Source organism: Vulpes vulpes, chromosome 12, assembly GCF_048418805.1.
Source record: "Vulpes vulpes isolate BD-2025 chromosome 12, VulVul3, whole genome shotgun sequence".
Lineage (NCBI taxonomy): Eukaryota > Metazoa > Chordata > Mammalia > Carnivora > Canidae > Vulpes > Vulpes vulpes.
Window position 1 is genome coordinate 151,607,341 of NC_132791.1, and position 18,311 is coordinate 151,625,651.

Sequence of the window (18,311 nt, forward strand, 5' to 3'; positions counted from 1 at the left end):
TACTCACCCTGTCTTACTAATGGAGAAGCTGAGTGAAACGGACTATGAGGAGGGATTATCAATTCAAAAAATAAGAAAAGAGTTGCCCTAGAGCTGTCAAAAGGACGTCTCCTGATTGGAAAGTTATCACATTAAAAAAAAAAAAAAAGAAAAAAGAAAAAGAAAAAGTTATCCCATGAGAAATTGGGGCATAGCTCTCCAAGGACAGTAATGTCTAAACCTGTGGACAATAATCTACTTCTCATTTGAAATCCCATGTCTGGGATTTTATTCCTTGGTAGCTCTAAACAAAATAATAAATAAAAGTATCAGGAAGGGAAATGTTTCCCCATGATGCTACCCTGCTTGCTAAAACACACCCAACAGTGTGCCTGTATTCCTGAACCTAATTTGGGCGTCTTCCCAATGCTCACATAAGTCTCTAGTACTCCAGAATCATTCTAACTACTTAATTTATTTTTTATATTTACTTTTTGTTTTTTTCTTTTTTAAAAATTTATTTATTTATTTTAAAAAGATTTTATTTATTTATTCATGAGAGAGAGAGAGAGAGAGAGGCAGAGACACAGGCAGAGAGAGAAGCAGCCCCCATAGAGGGAACCTGATGTGGGACTCAATCCTGGGACTCCAGGATCATGCTCTGGGCCGAAGGCAGGCCCTAAACCGCTGAGCCACCCAAGCATCCCTCTCTTTTTAAAATTTAGTTAAAACATATAAAACATAACAACACATAGTTCATCATTATTTTCTGATGTAGTTTTCAACAATTCTTTAAGTCGCATATAACACCCAGTGCTGGTCATATCACATGCCCTTCTTAATGTCCATCATCTAATTTATTTTCATTCAGACTATGAACCGATTGGTTATTTTGGCCTCATGGAGATAGTCACTCTCTCAAAGAGTGTTTCCTGACAGCCAGAGCTGTGTAAAGGGGAAGATAATTTTTTTCTGGAGCCACAGAGATCAGGTCTAGGTTCTGGCTCTGATACTAACTAGCTGTGTGACTTTGTGCAAGACACTTAACTACTCAGAACCTCAATAACCTCCTTAGCCCTCCCCCAGACTCCCTTTAGAACAGGACTGCTGGGCTGTAGAGAGTGTCTACCACAACGTCAACAATAGTATAAATACTAGCACCTAAACTTTGTATCCACACTGAGCTAAGCTTTTTACATACATTATTATCTCATTTATTCATTACACTATTCCTGGGGAAAAGATAACACTCTCTACTATACAGATGAGAAAACTGAGACCAAAAGAGAGTAAGCAATTTGTCTGAGGTTGGTCACAGGGAGTAAGTGACAGATCTTCGTTTCCAGTTGAGGTTTCTCTGTACCTAAAAGTCCTTGTTCTTAACTACTATGCCGTAACATGTACTAAACTTGTAGGTCTATGTTGCTGAATTCCATGTGTACAGTTATGAAGAAATGCTCAAAATAATACCAAAGCCACTGGTCATTTCAATGAGAAAAAGCTACATGGGTTTCAAATGCTAACTTCCTCCAGATTCAGCCTTGGGTTCCTGTGATGAGGGGTGTCAGGACCTTAGAGTTTACAACAGTAAAGGATAATTAAAAGCATTCCTTGATTTGAGGCCCATCTCTATGGGAAGCACTTTCAGAGTTCAGAGAAGGGAGATTTAAATTAGCATCCAGTGGGAAGCACAGAACCCAGACGTGTGGTGCATGCATGAGTATAGTGATTCACTATTTACTGATGCCTAGTGCATTCACTGTGCCTAGGTTCTAGAAATACAGTGGAACATAAGAAATACAATACATATAATACATATTAACATAATGTCAGAGGTCAATAATTTGGCAATAATTATTTAGTTGGGGGAGGTGAGGCTTCAGTTGGGAGGCTGAGAACAGGTAGCTTGGAGGAGTAGAAAGCTAGAGGCCAGGCATGCTGGAAAGGAGGCCGTGATGAGTAGATATGGAGATGGAAAGAGATTGATGGCTGCGGACAGTAAGGAGATTGGCAGAGCCCTGAGCCTAGCATATCATAGCTGCTCTGTAAATATTTCTGGAATAGATGTGGGATGCGCAAAGCACAATGGAGACACACCACATGCTTACACAGTACTGTGTGCTTCTCAGATGCACTACCACACACTTTACATTTGTGTCTATTTTTGTGGGCCACACTTAGGTCACAGGTGGTTGTTAAATTAAAGAATAAATGGAGTAGCGACAATACTGGAATAATGGGGGAGTGTGGGGGCAGAGAGTGGGTCTTGAAAGTCAGGTAAGTGCTTATACTTTTATTGAATTAGAGGCCATGAAATTATTTAGATCTGGGGAGCAGAATGATGAGAAGTTAAGAAAATTAGCCTGGCACTGGATGTTATGCTATACGTTGGCAAATTGAACTCCAATAAAAAATAAATTAAAAAAAGGAAAAGAAAAGAAGAGAAAAGAAAAGAAAATTAGCCTGGTAGGGAATGCAGGACAGAGACATGGCCAGGTGTAGAGGGCAGGAAACGTAGACAGGGCTCAGAGTCTGAGGGTGAGAACATGAGGCAAAAATGTTTCCTGTTCTTGCTCTATTGTACTATTTAGCAAGTTTTAAAGAAATCATTAATTTATATGTCTTTCTTTACCCTACACTCTGAGCTCTATTACATCAAGAGCCCCATTATTTCCCAATCCCCACTGCCTACATCAGTACCTGGCACCTTGAATGAATAAATGAGATATATGTAGAAGAAAACAAATTTGGTAGCTGACTAGTTGCAGAATGTAAGAAAATCAGATCAAGAAAGGTGTTTGGGTCTGAGAAGAGGCAGTGTGGCCATCTTAATCACATATTTTTATCGTTGGTATTTTTGATGCTTTATTTTTTATTTTTATTTTTTAATTTATTCTTGAAAGACACAGAGAAAGAGGCAGAGAGATAGAGGAAGAAGCAAGCTCCTCACAGGGAGCCCGATGCAGGACTCAATCCCTGGATATTGCCCTGAGTTGAAGGCAGACACTCAACCACTGAGCCACCTAGGCATCCCATTTCTGATGCTTTGAATCTATGGTCTTACTGTCCCCAGAGAGACTGCCCCTGGTAAGGCTGGCAATTTCTAGACAGCAAAGGACTCAACTCATCTGTGAGCATGCCTTTCATGTGCAAACTACTTCAGGGCCTACCTTCCCCCACCTCGCCTATGGGCTACTGCTTCCCTGCTCTAAGCACGCCAGGGCCAGGTACCAACCAGAGGGCTAGGGACAACTGTGCTGCTTCCCGTGTGGTCCTGCATGATGGTAAGGCATGCCCTCCCCAATTCAGAACTGTGAGCAACAAGCTATCCTTTCAGATCCCCTGATCTGTTGGCCTCATCATATCAGAATAATAATAAAATCTACATTTTAAAACAGTAGCTTAGTGCAAAGAACACAGGCTTTGGAAACAGACAGACTCATGTTCAAATTCATGGTCTATGCCTATATTCTGTGCTAAGGAGGAAAAGTTACTTGACCTTTCAGAGCCTCATCTTGTATGACTGTAAAATAATGATAATAAAGTTTGCCTTGCAGGGGTGCCTGGTATATAGGTGGCTCTTAGTTCATAACATCTATTATTAAAAAGAAGGGGATGCCACCAAAAGGGCCAAAAGGTCGGGAGAACGGAATTTCAAATGGTCAGCTGCATTTTTCCCCCCTCAACAGCATCTGGTAGAAAAGCCTACTCTGGTTAGCAAAGACCAAGTCAGTTTTTCAAATAACTAAGCACTCATTTCAAAAGCCTGGAGTGCCTGATCTTAGGGTTGATCTCTCTATTTATGTTCTATTTTCTAATGTATTTAGCATGGTATAGAACACAGTGTCCTATTAGTGGTTATTTGTTTCCCAGTGAAATAACCAGTTTAACCACAATGACCGTATTTGCCAAGTGGTTGCCTTAGAAATATAGACAGAGCTCGCCTAACTTTATGACTATTTTTTTATTTCCTTCATCTTCTCAGATTTCAGCTCTGAGAGCAAACAGAAAAGTCTACAAATGATATGGATAGGTAGGAAGCTTGTACTGGACAGAGTCAGATCTTCTTCAGGGTGGCTTTCTAGATCAAGAGGGAAAAGCCGTCTTCTGATATATAACTAGGGTTGACTTTTAGGTCCTTCCTTGTAAAGGTGGCATCTGCATTTGGAATACGGGAGAAATAGAAACATAACCCGCTATAACACAGAGATCATAAACGGGTAATACAAAGGGACATCTGGCCCACAGATGTATTTTACTTGGGTTCTATCATGCTTAAAAAAATCAGCCAATATTTTTAAATTGGGAGATTCCACTTGAAATCCAGATTTTGGTTTCTCCCAAAGAACTGGCATATGCAAGACATTAGGCCACCCATATTCCCCCACGGCAAGAGTCAGCTAGAGCCCAGGGATGACTGATCCCTTCATAAGGGACTGCACTGTTCAGTATGTAGAAGACCCTGTCACTCCCCACTTCCTCCCACAACAGACACCAGATTTCACCAATTTCTCAGTATGACCACACAAATGTTTTACTTGTAGGAGAAATCTATTTCTCTATGCCCATCTCTCTATGAAAGGAAGGAACATAAAATCATTCCCTAGAGTGCTATAAGTTGAAAGAAAAACTTCTCTATAAAAGTAAAAAAAAAAAAAAAAAAAAAGTTTGCCTAATCTGTTTATGCTGTCTGACTCCTTTAGGCATGTGAGTTTCCAACTCTCGAAACGGCGCAAACACAGACAGGAAGTCCTGAGACCCAAGTCAGTTCTGGCTTAGGTCTTGTTCTTAAACAAGACCATTTCTAATTCTTTCTCTACAACACTGAGTAAATTAATATGACAAAGAGCCAAATGTTTGTAAAATCAGACAGAGCACTGCAGTGCCTGAGATCTCAAAACTGTGGGCACAGAGCTCATAGACGAGAAAAACACATGAAAAAGGCAAGCTTAGAATCCCAGAATTTTAGGTTCTATGACCATTTTGCTGAGGCAAAGCTATCTTATGGCATGGTGGGCTTTTCTCTGTTAAGACCAATTTTATGGAGCACTTGGCTCAGTGGTTGAGCATCTGCCTTTGGCTCAGGTTGTGATTTCAGAGTCCTGGGATCGAGTCCCACAAGAGGCTCCCTGCAGGGCACCTATATCTCCCTTTCTCTCTCTGCCTATGTCTCTACCTCTCTTTCTCTGTCTCTCGTGAAAAAATAAATAAAATCTAAAAAAAAAAAAATCAAAAACAATTTTATTGGTTGTCCTCAAATTTATTGAGGCTGTCTTCACCTTGCTTTGAAAAATGAAATCATTAGGCTCAGAGAAATGTTCGTCACTTGCCACAACTCTCTTTTGGCCATTTGCATTTACCTGAAATGTCCTTTTTTTCATCTCAGCTCTTCCAACTCTTTACTTAATCTCATCTCCTTATCTCAAAGCAAAAACATTTTGTCTGATTTTTCCCAGCCTTGAAATTCTCATAAAAATCTAATGGAAGAAGAAAGCCCAACCTAGACAATTTCTTTTATGTTGTTGGAAAGAATTGTGGGTTTCAATACTGAACAGCTCCTAAGAACAACAAACATTCCTGAAAGAAAACGTAAACTCTTTAATTTTTCCCCACAACTTTAATATTAGCTTGAGATAGAACAACTTCACTTATAAGTAGACAAATCCTGATTTAATCCAGTGCTAGTTTGGTCAGTTTCATTCAACAACAAAGTTAATAGCTTTGTGTATTTTTATAGTTTATTGATTAATTCACTTATTCAGGAAACTAATGAGATATATGGCTATCCTATGCTAGGTATCACTCTAATAATTGAAGACACAAAGATAAATGAAAATCATTCCTCTCAAAAAGCTCTGCCTGTCAGTGGAAAACAGGGCTGCCAATATTCAAATATGGTCTTGACTGATTATGCTCTTTATAGATTCCACAAATGTTTATTGAACTTTTATTCTGCTCTAGCCATAGTAACACAGGAGATCCAGTAGCCATAGAAAGGCAGCTTAAGACTTCATATAAATGCTACCCCAACCTCTGGATGATCTCTGAGTTACATTATAAGCAGCCCAGCTAAAGCTGAAAGAACTCAACAGAGATTTCAGTAGGTGCTCATCACAGGAAAGACAAAACTTGAGAGTCTGAGTTCAACCAAATAAACTACCTGTTAAAAAAAAAATACTCTTCAGAGGAATAAGAATAACCCAGTGTCTCTATAATTTATCAATCATAATATTCAAAATATGATCCAAAATTGCTAGCTATATAGAAAGAAGGAAAATGTAATCCATACTTAAGAGAAAAGCCATTTAATGGCCAATGATCCTGAGATGACACAGATGCTGGAATTAGATGGGAAGAATTCAGTAGTTTTGTCTAGATTTGTCTCCTGTCCAAGGGAAACAAAAGCAAAAATAAACTATTGGGACTACATCAAAATAAAAAGTTATTGTACAGCAGAAGAAGCAATCAATAAAACTGAAAGACAATCACTGAACAGGAGAAGATATTTGCAAAAGACATATCTGATAAGGGATTAATATCCAAAATATATGAAGAACTTACACAAATAGGTGAAGGGGTTTGAGAGTACATTTAACTTGCTGAGCACTAAGGAATATATGGAATTACTGAATCACTATATTGTATATCTGAAATTAATAGGATACTATGTTAACTATACTAGATTTAAAAGAAAATAAAGAATATATACATCTCAACACCAAAAACCTAAATAATCCAACTAAAAATGGGCAGAAGACCTAAACAGACATTTCTCCGAAGAAGACATACAGGTGGCTCACGACACATGGGATGGTGCTCAACATCACTCATCATCAGGGAAATGCAAATCAAAACCACAATGAGATAATCACCCCACAAACTGTTAGAATGGCTACAATAAAAAACACAAGAAATAACAAGTATTGGTAAGGAAGTGCAGAAAAGGAACCTCCATGCACGGTTGGTGGAAATGTAAATTGGTACAGCCACTATGGAAAACAGCAGGGAGGTTCCTCAAAGAATACAAAATAGAATTACCATATGATCTAGCAATTCTACTGTTGTGTATTTACCCAAAGAATACAAAAACACCAATTTGAAAAGACATATGCACCCTTAGCTTATTGCAACATTATTTACAATAGCCAAGATATGGAAGCAACCCAAGTTTCCACTGATAAATGAACAGATAAAGAAGTGGTGTATGTGTATACGTATATATATATATGTGATATATATGTATATGTATATATATGTATGTGTATACACACACACACAATATGGAATATTTCTCAGCCATAAGAAAGAATGAAATCCTGCCATTTGCAACAACATGGATAGAGCTAGAGGGTATACTGCTAAGTAAAATGTCAGAGGAAGACAATACTATATGACTTTACTTATATATGGAATTTAAGAAACAAAACAAATATACAAAAAAAAAAAAAAAGAGAGACAAACAAAAAACAGAACAAACTGATGGTTACCAGAGGGATGGTAGGTGGGTGGGGGGATGGGTGAGACAGGTGAAGGGGATTAACAGTACACCATCATGATGAGCACTGAGTAATATATAGACTTGTTGAATCAGTGTATTGTATACCTGAAACTAATATAACACTGTATGCTAATTTTACCGAATATAAAAAAATAAAATCAACACAAACAAAAAATTCACCATATATCCTAAAAAGGAGGGGAGGTGAGAAGAGCACTACAAAACTGTTGCTTGATCTGAGCACTGGTATGTATTGACATTGTTGAAATTCAATAAATACTGCATAAATATCATGGCTCACCTTAATAAATATTTAAATAAATAATAAATAAATTTTAAAAATGAATTCAGTAGTTTAATAATGCTTTAGGATATGAAGGATAATATTCTCATAATAAATGGATAAGAAACAAAACTATGAAAAATGGAAATTCTAGTCTTTGAAAATGTAATATCTGAAATATTTAGTGGATAGGCCTCACAGCCAAGAGATCATAGACAAAAGAGTCAATGAACTTGAAAACAGACTATTAGAGTGTATCTAATTGTGAGAGAGAAAGGAGGAGAGGGATGGAGGGGGCAACTGATACAGGGAGAGGGAAGAAGACAGAGAGAGAGGTGGGAGAGGCAGAGAGACAGACTGGAAAAAAAAGTCCCTCATAGGCCTGTGGGACAATAGCCAAGGTTCTCAAATATATGCACTTTTGAGTCACAGTAGGAGGAATAAGAGCAGATGGGGCCTTGGTAACTGAGGTAGGGATGTTAGTATGGGTGCCAATGAGGATACCCATATAGAACATAGACACCCTCTGATGATATTAAGGGGCAAATATATGGCATCATCCCCCAAGGAAAGTACCTAAGCCAGGGGCGGTACTGGCTCATCAGGACCAAACCTCTATTGTATTTGATACATGAAGATCTTCCATATCTACTGCCTGTAAAACATTTGTCTTATTGCTCCTAGCTTCACATTGCTGATGTTTCTTACTACTACATTAGGAAATGTATTCCTGCATGGGCTACCACCTATGCTGAAGTTTACAATCACTCCAAATGCTGTGTCTGTGGAAAGCATCTTTTCCTGGGTCACTGGGAAACCATACTTCTAAGCACTTTCTTTTGTCTAATAGGTATATTAACCTTGTGTTGTTGTTTATACTGCTGGGATGGTATGTGGCTGCAATATTTACTTATATTTAAATAAATAAATACTGACAATTTCCCAAACTTAGTGAAAGACAGAAATTCACAAATTTATGAAGTTTATTAAACCTGGGAAAAGAAGGCTAAATCCAAAGAACACCACATGTGGGATACCATAATAAAAATCAAAGATTAAGAGAAAATAAAGAAAGTAGCAGAAGAAAAATAACATGCTTGTAGACATGGGAAAAATAATACATATGATGGTGCCAGGATATAATACGGTAACATCTTTAAGTGCTGAAGGAAAACAAACAAACAAACCTGCCAACCAAGAATTCTATATTGAGCAAAAATTTCTTTCAAGATAGAAGGTAAAATAAATTCATTAAAAAAAATAAGAGATTTTTTTTCTTTTTTTCTTTTTTTGCCAGTACAGCTATAAGAGATGAATAAATGTTAAAGGAAACTCATCAGGCTGAAGGGAAATACCAGACAGATTTTCAAATTTTCAGAAAGAAATTTAAAAAAAGGGAAATGCTGATTATGCAGGTAAATACAAAAGATAATGTTTGGTTCTGAGAATTCTTTGAAATACATATGATTGTTATGGATGGAACTGCATCACCTCTCAAAATTCAGATGAGAAGCCCAAACCCTCCATGTGTGACTGTATTTGGAAATGGGGACTTGATGGAAGTAAGTAAGGTCATACAAGGTCATAAGGGTGGGCCCCGAATCCAATAGAATTGCTGTCCTTATAAGAAGAGCAAGGATCTCCAAAGCCCTCTCACTACATGCATGCGCCTGGAAAAGACCACGTGAGATCATGGTGGGAAGGCTGCTGTCTACAAGCCAGCAAGAGAGCTCTCATGAGAAATTGAACTTTCTAGCACTTTGATCATGGACTTCTAGCCTCCAAACTGTAAGAAAATGAGTGTTTATTGTTTAAGCCACCCAGGTGATGGTATTTTGTTATGGCATGCTGGGAAGACTAATACATTATTTAAAGCAAAACAACATAGCAAAAACTACATTGTTGGACATAGAGCCTATGTAGCCATCACACATACTACAACCACAGCATAGAGAGTTGGGGGATGGCAAATGGAACTATAGAGTTGAATGCTTTTTATATTTTACATGAAATTATACAGCATACAGTCTAAATAGACTGAAAAGTTTAGGACGTTTATTGTATGTAATTTCTGAAGAAATAATTTTAAAAAGAAATTTAAAAAATCATGCCTAAAAAGCAAATAGGAGGATTAAAATGGAATTCTGAAAGCTGCAAGATATTTCAATAATCCAAAAAGATGGAAGAAAAGGAGAGACAGAGAAATAAAAAACAGAACCACTGGAGAAAACAAAGAGCAAAATGGAAGACCTAAATCCAACAATATTCATCTTTGCATTGAATTTTGGATAGTTTTAACACTCTAAATATCAAAGATTACAAGACTGCAGAAAAGCAAGACCCAACTATATACTGTGCATAAAATATGCACTTTACATAGAGTGGGACAGAGATAATGGTGTTTTGACTGATGGTGTTAAGAGTAAGGTTGAAAAAAGAAAAAACCAGATGGAGTGGTGATATACATTTTGGAGTTAGAATCCATAGGACTTTCTGACTGGATGTGGGCAGAGAAGGAAAAGGAGGAGTAAGGAATTAATCCAAATTTTCTGGCTTCAATAAAAATATAAATGAAGGTGGTCTTTACTCAGATGAAAACAAATAATTCAGGATCAACACAGAAAATATCAGTTACTAGAGTCAGAAAACGAATTCTGGAATCCTTCCTCCCTCTGCCTCCCTGATATTGAATCCATCTTCTTTCAATTGATAGCAATGCTATCCTTTAAAAACCTTGACCTCTCTCTCTTCCGTACACTTCATATCCAATCCATCAGCTCTACCTTCAAAATATATCCTCAAATACAATCACTCTTTACCAACTCCAACGCCACCATCCTCACGTCTTGGCTCTACACAGTAGCCTCTTTCTGGCATCCCTGCTTCTGTCTCCACCACCCTTACTCCACAGTTTATTCCCACCATAGCAGGCAGCAGTTTGAGTGATCTTTTGAAAACTACCTCGTATGTGTCATGTGCTCATTATTCTCCAGTGGCTTTCCATTGCACTCAGAGTAAAAGCCAAAATTCTAACAGTGGCCAATAATACAGCCCCAAATTACCTCGTGAACTTATTCCCTACAACTCTCATTTTGGTTCCCTCTGCTCCATCTTTGTGGCATCTTTGCTATTCCTGTAATACCGCAGGCAGGCAATCCTCCCTCAGGACCTTTGCACTGGTTTTTCCTTTGGCCTGGTATGTTCTTCCCCTAGGTTTCCAAAAGGCTAATAACTTCCTTCCCTTCCTTGTTGTTATGCTTGCATGTCACATCAAAAAGGCCTACTCTGACCACCTTATTTAAAATTTGAAACTGCTCACCTGAAACCATATTCCTACTTCCTCTTTTATTTTTAACAACTTATACCATAAAATAAACTGTACTACTTTCTCTTATTATTTATTTTGTAGAATGTAAGCTTGACAGGGAGCAGATTTTTGGAGTGGGGTGCAGTAGAAGCTGTTTTATTCCTTGCCTATTTCTCAGTCAGAATAGTACCATGAACGTAGGTGACTCCATAAATACTGATTGTTTAAATAAACATCACTCTAAAGAGTGACAGGGTCACATCTATGTGCTTTTGTCACAATTCTTAAAGAGGATGTTGTGGAATGTTTGTGTCCCTTCAAAATCATATGTTGAAATCCTAACCACCAGTGAGATGAATGTATTGGGGAGTGGGGCTTTGGAGAGGTGAGGAAGCATGAGGGTGGAGCCCTAACAAATGGGATTAACACCATTATAAGGGTATGAAGAGACCAGAGTTCTCCCCTCCCACCATGTGATGATACAAGGAAAAGTCAGTCCTCTGCAACCTAAAAGAGGATCCTCACCAGAAACCAACCGCGCTGCTGCCTTGATTTTGGACTTCCAGCCTCTAGAGCTGTGAGAAGTAACTTTCTATTGTACATACATCACCCCGTCTGCAGCACTTTGTTACAGCGGCCAAATGAAGACACAGCTTAGAGAGGGAAGGATTAGAAGATTAGAAGGAAGAAGGTAATTAGGGAGCTGTGCAGGAATCCAGATGGGTACACAAAAAATACAGTGAAAGCCTGGGTAGGAGAGAACACAGAAGCATTTGTTTAATGCAGAGTTGGTCTCTATATCCATGAAGTCATTCCAATTAGTCAATGTGAAATGTGGGGGACACACCCAAGTCCATACATAGGTTCTGTCAATACTGATACACATGCTATTTTTTTCTCTCATGGCCTTACGAAGCCTGCCAACTGGCTTTGCTTCAATGTCCTCGAAAAGAAAGTCACACCAACTCACAATAATTGCTTCTCTGTACAAGACGAGTGTAAGAAAAACTAAAAAATGTACCTTCACAGAAGTCAGGTCCAGAGTTATGGAGAGTTCTGGGTCTTCTGGTAGCTGACTTGGGTTTGAACGAAAGCTTTCTCACTTGTAACTATTAAGATCTTGATCAAGTTAGCTTATTGTTCTGAACCTATCTATTCACTAGTAAAATGAACAGAACAACACTGACCATACAGACATGCTGTGCAGATTAGAGAGAATGCTAAATCTTAATAAAGGGCCTGAAAGTGTCCCATTGTAGATACTCTTAGTAGGCGGCAGGGGTGGGGCAACCTACATCAAATGCCACACTGACTTAAAATTATCAGGCTTGTATCCCACCTTCCAAGTAGAGGATAAGCTATTAGAGGACAGGAGTCATGTGACTATATTCTTGCCTGGCCCAGAGTGATCACTGTACCATGAGGAAAGAATGAATGAATAAAGGAGTGAAATCACCACCTCCATCCATGCACAGCACTGTGCACAGTGCAAGTTCTCCATACCCTACTCATGGAGGACTGATGGACCTCTTGAGGCTCTAGCCCCAGGCTGAGTGGCAGTGGGGATGGAAGGGGAAAAAGGCCTCACAATGCACAAATGCTAAAATTCTGAGCACACAGCATCTTGCTACTTTGTGACACTGGAGCTCAAGCTCATATATTTAAATTCTGGGTTCAAACAATTCAAAAGTAGGGCACCTGGGTGCCTCAGTCAGTTAAGTGTTTGCCTTCGGTTCGGGTCATGATCCTGAGGTCCCGAGATCGAGCCTCACATCCGGGCTCCCTGCTCCACGGGAAGCCTGCTTCTCCTTCTCCCTCTGCCACTACCCCCTGCTTGTGCTCTCTCTCTGTCAAATAAATACATAAAATCTTAAAAAAAAAAATCAAAGGTAACCCCCACCCAAGCCCAATTATTCCAGAAAGCCAAAGCCACCACAGAGGCAGCTTAGGAATTTGACTAAGCCTCCCTTACTCTACACCTCCCCCAATGAAAATGACTCCAAGTTAAGACAGACAAGAGTGCTTGCAGAGAGGGATGGCCAAAGTCCAGCTGGAAATCAGCTTCAGCATCTGGATGCAGTGACTGCATGGGCTGGTGTTCTATGGAAAAGGTCTGGGCAAAAAGCAAGGTTTTCTGCACAGCTATTCTGGAGAGAGTATTGACAAGCACGAGGCAATCCCTGCTGGGTGCCCAATTGATGCAACTAAAATCAATCATCCACTGGATGGAGGCATGTGCCCTTCTAAAAGGAAATAAGTGTCAGTAGCACAAGCTTGAAACGAGTGAAAAATGAATCCAAATCTTAGTCAAATGAAACTGCAAGAGGTCCAGAGCCAGAAAAGAGTCTATTCTGTTTTTTTTCTTTCCCCCTTCATCCTGAAGTTAACCAGATGGAGATTTTTTTTTTCCTCAGTACCAAGCTATTCACATACTTGGAATGAAGGATTTGCTTTGGGATGGAAGATCTTTTTTTTTTTTTTTTTTAATTGTAAAATTGAGACAAAATAGCTTTTTTTTTTTTCTTCCAAATCTAGAGTTTAGGTAATTTTTTCTTTTTTTTTCTTCCCTTTTTGCTCCTCCTTCCTTTCCCTCTTCTCCTTTCTCTTCTGCTTCAGATGGTATGTTTGTGGTTGTGTGTTTAGAATCTACTGTGGACAATGTAATAATGGAGCAGACACTTGCAGACACAGCATATCATAGATGTATATTTGAAACAACATAAAACATATAACTTCCTCTTACCGTATCCTATGTGAAAACAATGTGCTGTAAAACCAGAGATCAGAATTTCACAACAGACTACATGAGGATAAGTAAATGGAAAGGAATGGCAAACGGCAAGGGAACCACATAGAAAGGCCACTGGTGGTGCACTAGGAATCTCTCTGGGCTGGGCCTGCTACTCTGAGTATGCATTCTTCATCTATCAAATAGGAGTAACAACTGTACCTATTTCACAGGGATTTTGAGAAGAGAATTAAATGAGATAGTATATGCAAAGCTCTTGGCATTGAGACTGGGAAATAAGCCTTCGACATAAATATTAGGCATTGTGGTTATTATGAATCCCATTCAAGGATTAACAAGATTATGTATATAAATCCTTTCCACAGAAAAATATTCTCAATAAAGTAGGATTTTTATTACTATTTTAATCACTATTATTCTTATTTTATCTCTTTATTCTATAGGTTGTTTCTGTCTCTTTGCTTGCCTTCTTTGGACTAGACTGTGGCTCTACCGGGTAATCTGCTCTGTTCTTGATTTAGATTTTGCCCCATCATGCTAGCTTCTGGATTTCCCAAGATTTTGCTCTCCATAACCCACAGGTCAATCATGCCCCACTTGTATGGCCAATGAAACTATTAAGTAGAGTTGTCCAAAGTGTAACTCCAAGTGAAGCTTGGTTGGTGATGGGGCAAAAGCAACTAACTAGGCCGATGATTCCCATAACTCCTATCAAAAGTCATAGTAGACTATTAGGAAGATTTTATTAATGGCCAGATAGAGGTCACATTTTTATTTAAATTCAGGCTCATGAAACAGGCATAACCAATTCTTATCCACAAAGATATGTCATAATGTTTGGGCAAAGATGGCTTATATCCATAGCAACAGAGCAAACTTTGAGCCAAATACTGCAGAAAGTATTTCCAGACTGACACAGATGTTCAATTTGCATATTAAGTCTCTGAAAACCTGTTGATAGACAGCTTCGTGGACAATGCATCATGCACAAAGAGTTGGTTTACTGGATCATTATCCTTATTTAAAAAAAAAAAAAGAAAAAAGCCTCTGGATTGTGTCATCTATGAGTTCTGGGTCTGCGAAGGGTGATCAGACTATGCTGCAGGGTTGAAACAGGCTATATTTCAGTAATGGGTTTTCCATGTGTCACAGAAAGGGAATGGATATTTAAGTTAAAAGTTGTGTAAACATATGACACTCATTTAAATAGGAGAGTATAAAGCCCGAGTCCCCTGGCACCTTCATACAGCAATGTCAATATCTCAACTTCTCTAGCAATGGGTTATTAAGACCAATCAGATGTCTTTATTTTATAGACACTGAGCTTCCCTACTAGACAATGAGCTCCTCAAAGCCAGGGTCTGAGGGAAGTCTCATTCATTAATTTATGTCTGTAGCCTGGCACTAGAGCAAGCACACAGAACATGTGCTTCAAATCCAGTCATCCACCTATGTTTCCACCGACTTTGAAAGAGAGTATGAGGCAGCTAAGTATAAAATAGCAATGTACTAAGAAATGGAAACAATGATGATTTGCATCCATAGCCAGCTTTGGACCTGATCACTTATAATTTGGTTGAACATTTAGAACAATTGGTACAAGACTGAGACCATAAACAGACGATCTCAGTGTAACCCAGCAAATATGAGATTGGCTAACTGAGCCTAGGTCTCATTTTCCTTTGCCTTCCACATGTAATCCCTCCAAGGCTTGCTGATTTCCTGACCTCAGTTCTCAGTCATCATTGCCACTGTCCTCATTCAAGCCCGTATGGCTTTCTGTCTGTGGACTAACCTACTACAATTGGTCTCCCCACCTTCAGCCATGTGCTCTCCAGCCTTCTTCCTTATGGCTGCTAGCCAGAGTTTGTACATTTTTTTTTTAAGATGTTATTTACTTATTCATGAGAGAAACAGAGACATAGGCAAAAGGAGAGGCAGGCTCCCTGCAGGGAGCCTGATGTGGGACTCAATCCCAGGACCCCGGGATCACGCCCTGAGCCAAAGGCAGACACTCAACCACTGAGCCACCCAGGTGTCCCCAGAGTTTGTACCACTGAGATCTGAACATGTGCATCCATTCTTCCAACCTTTCACTGCTTCCCCTTGGGCTACCAGACAAAGATCAGTTCCTTAGGATGTTCCACAGGGACTTAGGATGTGGTTCCCCCTGAGCTCTAGCTTTTTTTTTTTTTAAGATTTTATTTATTCATTCATGAAAGACAGAGAGAGAGAGAGAGAGAGAGAGAGAGAGAGGCAGAGACACAGGCAGAGGGAGAAGCAGGCTCCATACAAGGAGCCTGATGTGGGACTCAATCCTGGGACTCCAGGATCATGCCCTGGGCCAAAGGCAGGCGCTAAACCGCCGAGACACCCAGGGATCCCCAGCGCTAACTTTTATTATAAGCCATTCTTCTAAGAAAAGTTTATGCCACAGCTGAAACTTTGGACTATGTGCAATTATCTCAAATATGCCTGTTATTTCTCACTCCCATATTTTTGTTCCTACACCAGAAGATGCAGGAACTCAGCATAAACTCTGCAAAGAGTTTTTTAACCTAGCTTTATGCCAACTCCATGCCTTGTCCCTCTGGTATAGTATTCATCTCACTTTTATGGGTCTTGTATCTTTCCTATTAGAAAACCTCATAGAGGGTATTATGCTGAGTGAAATAAGTCAATAGGAGAAGGACAAACAGTGTATGTTCTCATTCATTTGGGGAATATAAAAAATAGTGAAAGGGAATATAAAGGAAGGGAAAAGAAATGTTGGGAAATATCAGGAAGGGAGACAGAACATAACGACTCCTAACTCTGGGAAACGAACTAGGGGTGGTGGATGGGGAGGAGGGCGGGGTGTAGAGGGGAATGGGTGACGGGCACTGAGGCGGACACTTGACGGGATGAGCACTGGGTGTTTTTCTGTATGTTGGTAAATTGAACACCAATAAAAATTAATTAAAAAAAAAAAAGAAAACCTCATGGATTCAACAATTTTTTAAAAATTCAATTAGCCAACATATAGTACATCATTAATTTCAAGTGAAGAGTTCAGTAATTTATCAGTTCCATATAATACTCAAAACCCAGTGCTCATCACATCAGGTGCCCTCTTTAATGCCCTTCAGTCAGTTACCCTATTCCCCTTCACCTTCCTTCCAGCAGCCCTCAGTTTGTTTCCCAGAGTTAAGAGTCTCTCATGGTTTGTCTCCCTCTCTGATTTCTTCCCATTCAGTTTTCCCTCCCTACCCCTATGACCTTCTGTGTTGTTTCTTATATTCCACATAGGAGTGATATGTATATTCCACCATATGATAATTGTCTTTCTTGGACTGACTCATTAATCAAATTTTTATCAAGCACCTTCTATGAACTGAGATGGAAGCAAAGAACAATGCTTTCAGGCACTGAGCTAGAAGCAAGAAAAAGTATGATATGGCTCCTGCTTTTAAGGAACTCATAGATTTCTGGAAATGACAGATTAGTAAACCATTAAGAATAATAGAATACTTTAAGTAGAGTTGTATCTTAAAGGACAAGTAAAATTATCCAAGTGGTAACTCTCTGAGCAGGGAAAAAAACACATCCAAAGGCGCAAAAGAGTAGAATAACATAAGCCATGAGGAAGTTGTGGGCAGGGTAATCTAGTCTTAGTGGCAAGTACATGAATGGGACTGGAGGGGAAGAGCCACGAAAGGTATGATGTGTCCATAAAACTATCTATCTCCAGGGGTATGGAGAACTACTGAAGAATTTCAGCTGGTGAGTTACATGGTCTTTTTTTACAATGTAGAATATCACTTTCACTGCCATGAAAAAAAAAAAAAGGATTTTTGTGTGAAAGATAGGTGACAAGATGGGTTAGTCATCATTGCCTGGACCAATTTCCTTTGGCAAATGCATGCTGCCTATGCACCATATGTTAGGCTGTACACTAAGAGAAAGCTAATTCTTCTGATTTTAGCAGCCTGCAAATCTTCCAGATACTGGGTATATGGATAGTGTGACAAAATGGGCTGGTCAAGGCTAGAAAACATTTAAACCCAAGTTGAGAAAGTGTCAACTTACCAATTTTCCAGTAACACTCTGACCACCTTCATTCAGCCAGAACCCAGGGATCATGGCTGAGAAATAAGGGCCCCAGACCCCTGGTACAAAGATTGGGTCTTTGCTGATCTGAAAAGAAAAAGGCAAAGTAAATGAAAATAACTGATGCTCAGGACTAGAAGCCTTACCCTCCTCCCATCCGATGTTTCTATGACCATGAAATTCAATTTCCCATTAAATATCTTCTTTGGTAAGAGAGTCATTCCTTCCAAAGGAAGGGCATGGCTTCATCTTTGGAGGCCTTGCTGATAAAGTCATTCAGATGTTAGGGTAGTAAAAGATATCTTTTTGAAAGAAACTGATGAGACATTTCTTTGCTGGCTCCCTCTCTGTAGCCGACACATTGCAAAAATGGTGCCCATTCTCTATCCTCCATGTATCCAACCCC

The 18,311-nt window shown here is 39.2% G+C and overlaps 1 protein-coding gene across 14 annotated transcripts in view; it reads right to left on the reverse strand.

Moving 5' to 3' along the window:
• Window positions 1-18,311, reverse strand: part of FGGY (FGGY carbohydrate kinase domain containing) — a 413,290-nt gene that overhangs the window by 116,272 nt on the left and 278,707 nt on the right. For all 14 annotated transcript variants that reach the window (XM_072730788.1, XM_072730787.1, XM_072730782.1 and 11 more), the window contains one exon: window positions 17,885-17,992. In XM_072730788.1, coding sequence (XP_072586889.1) covers window positions 17,885-17,992 — 108 coding nt within the window. The remainder of the gene's footprint in view (window positions 1-17,884; window positions 17,993-18,311) is intronic.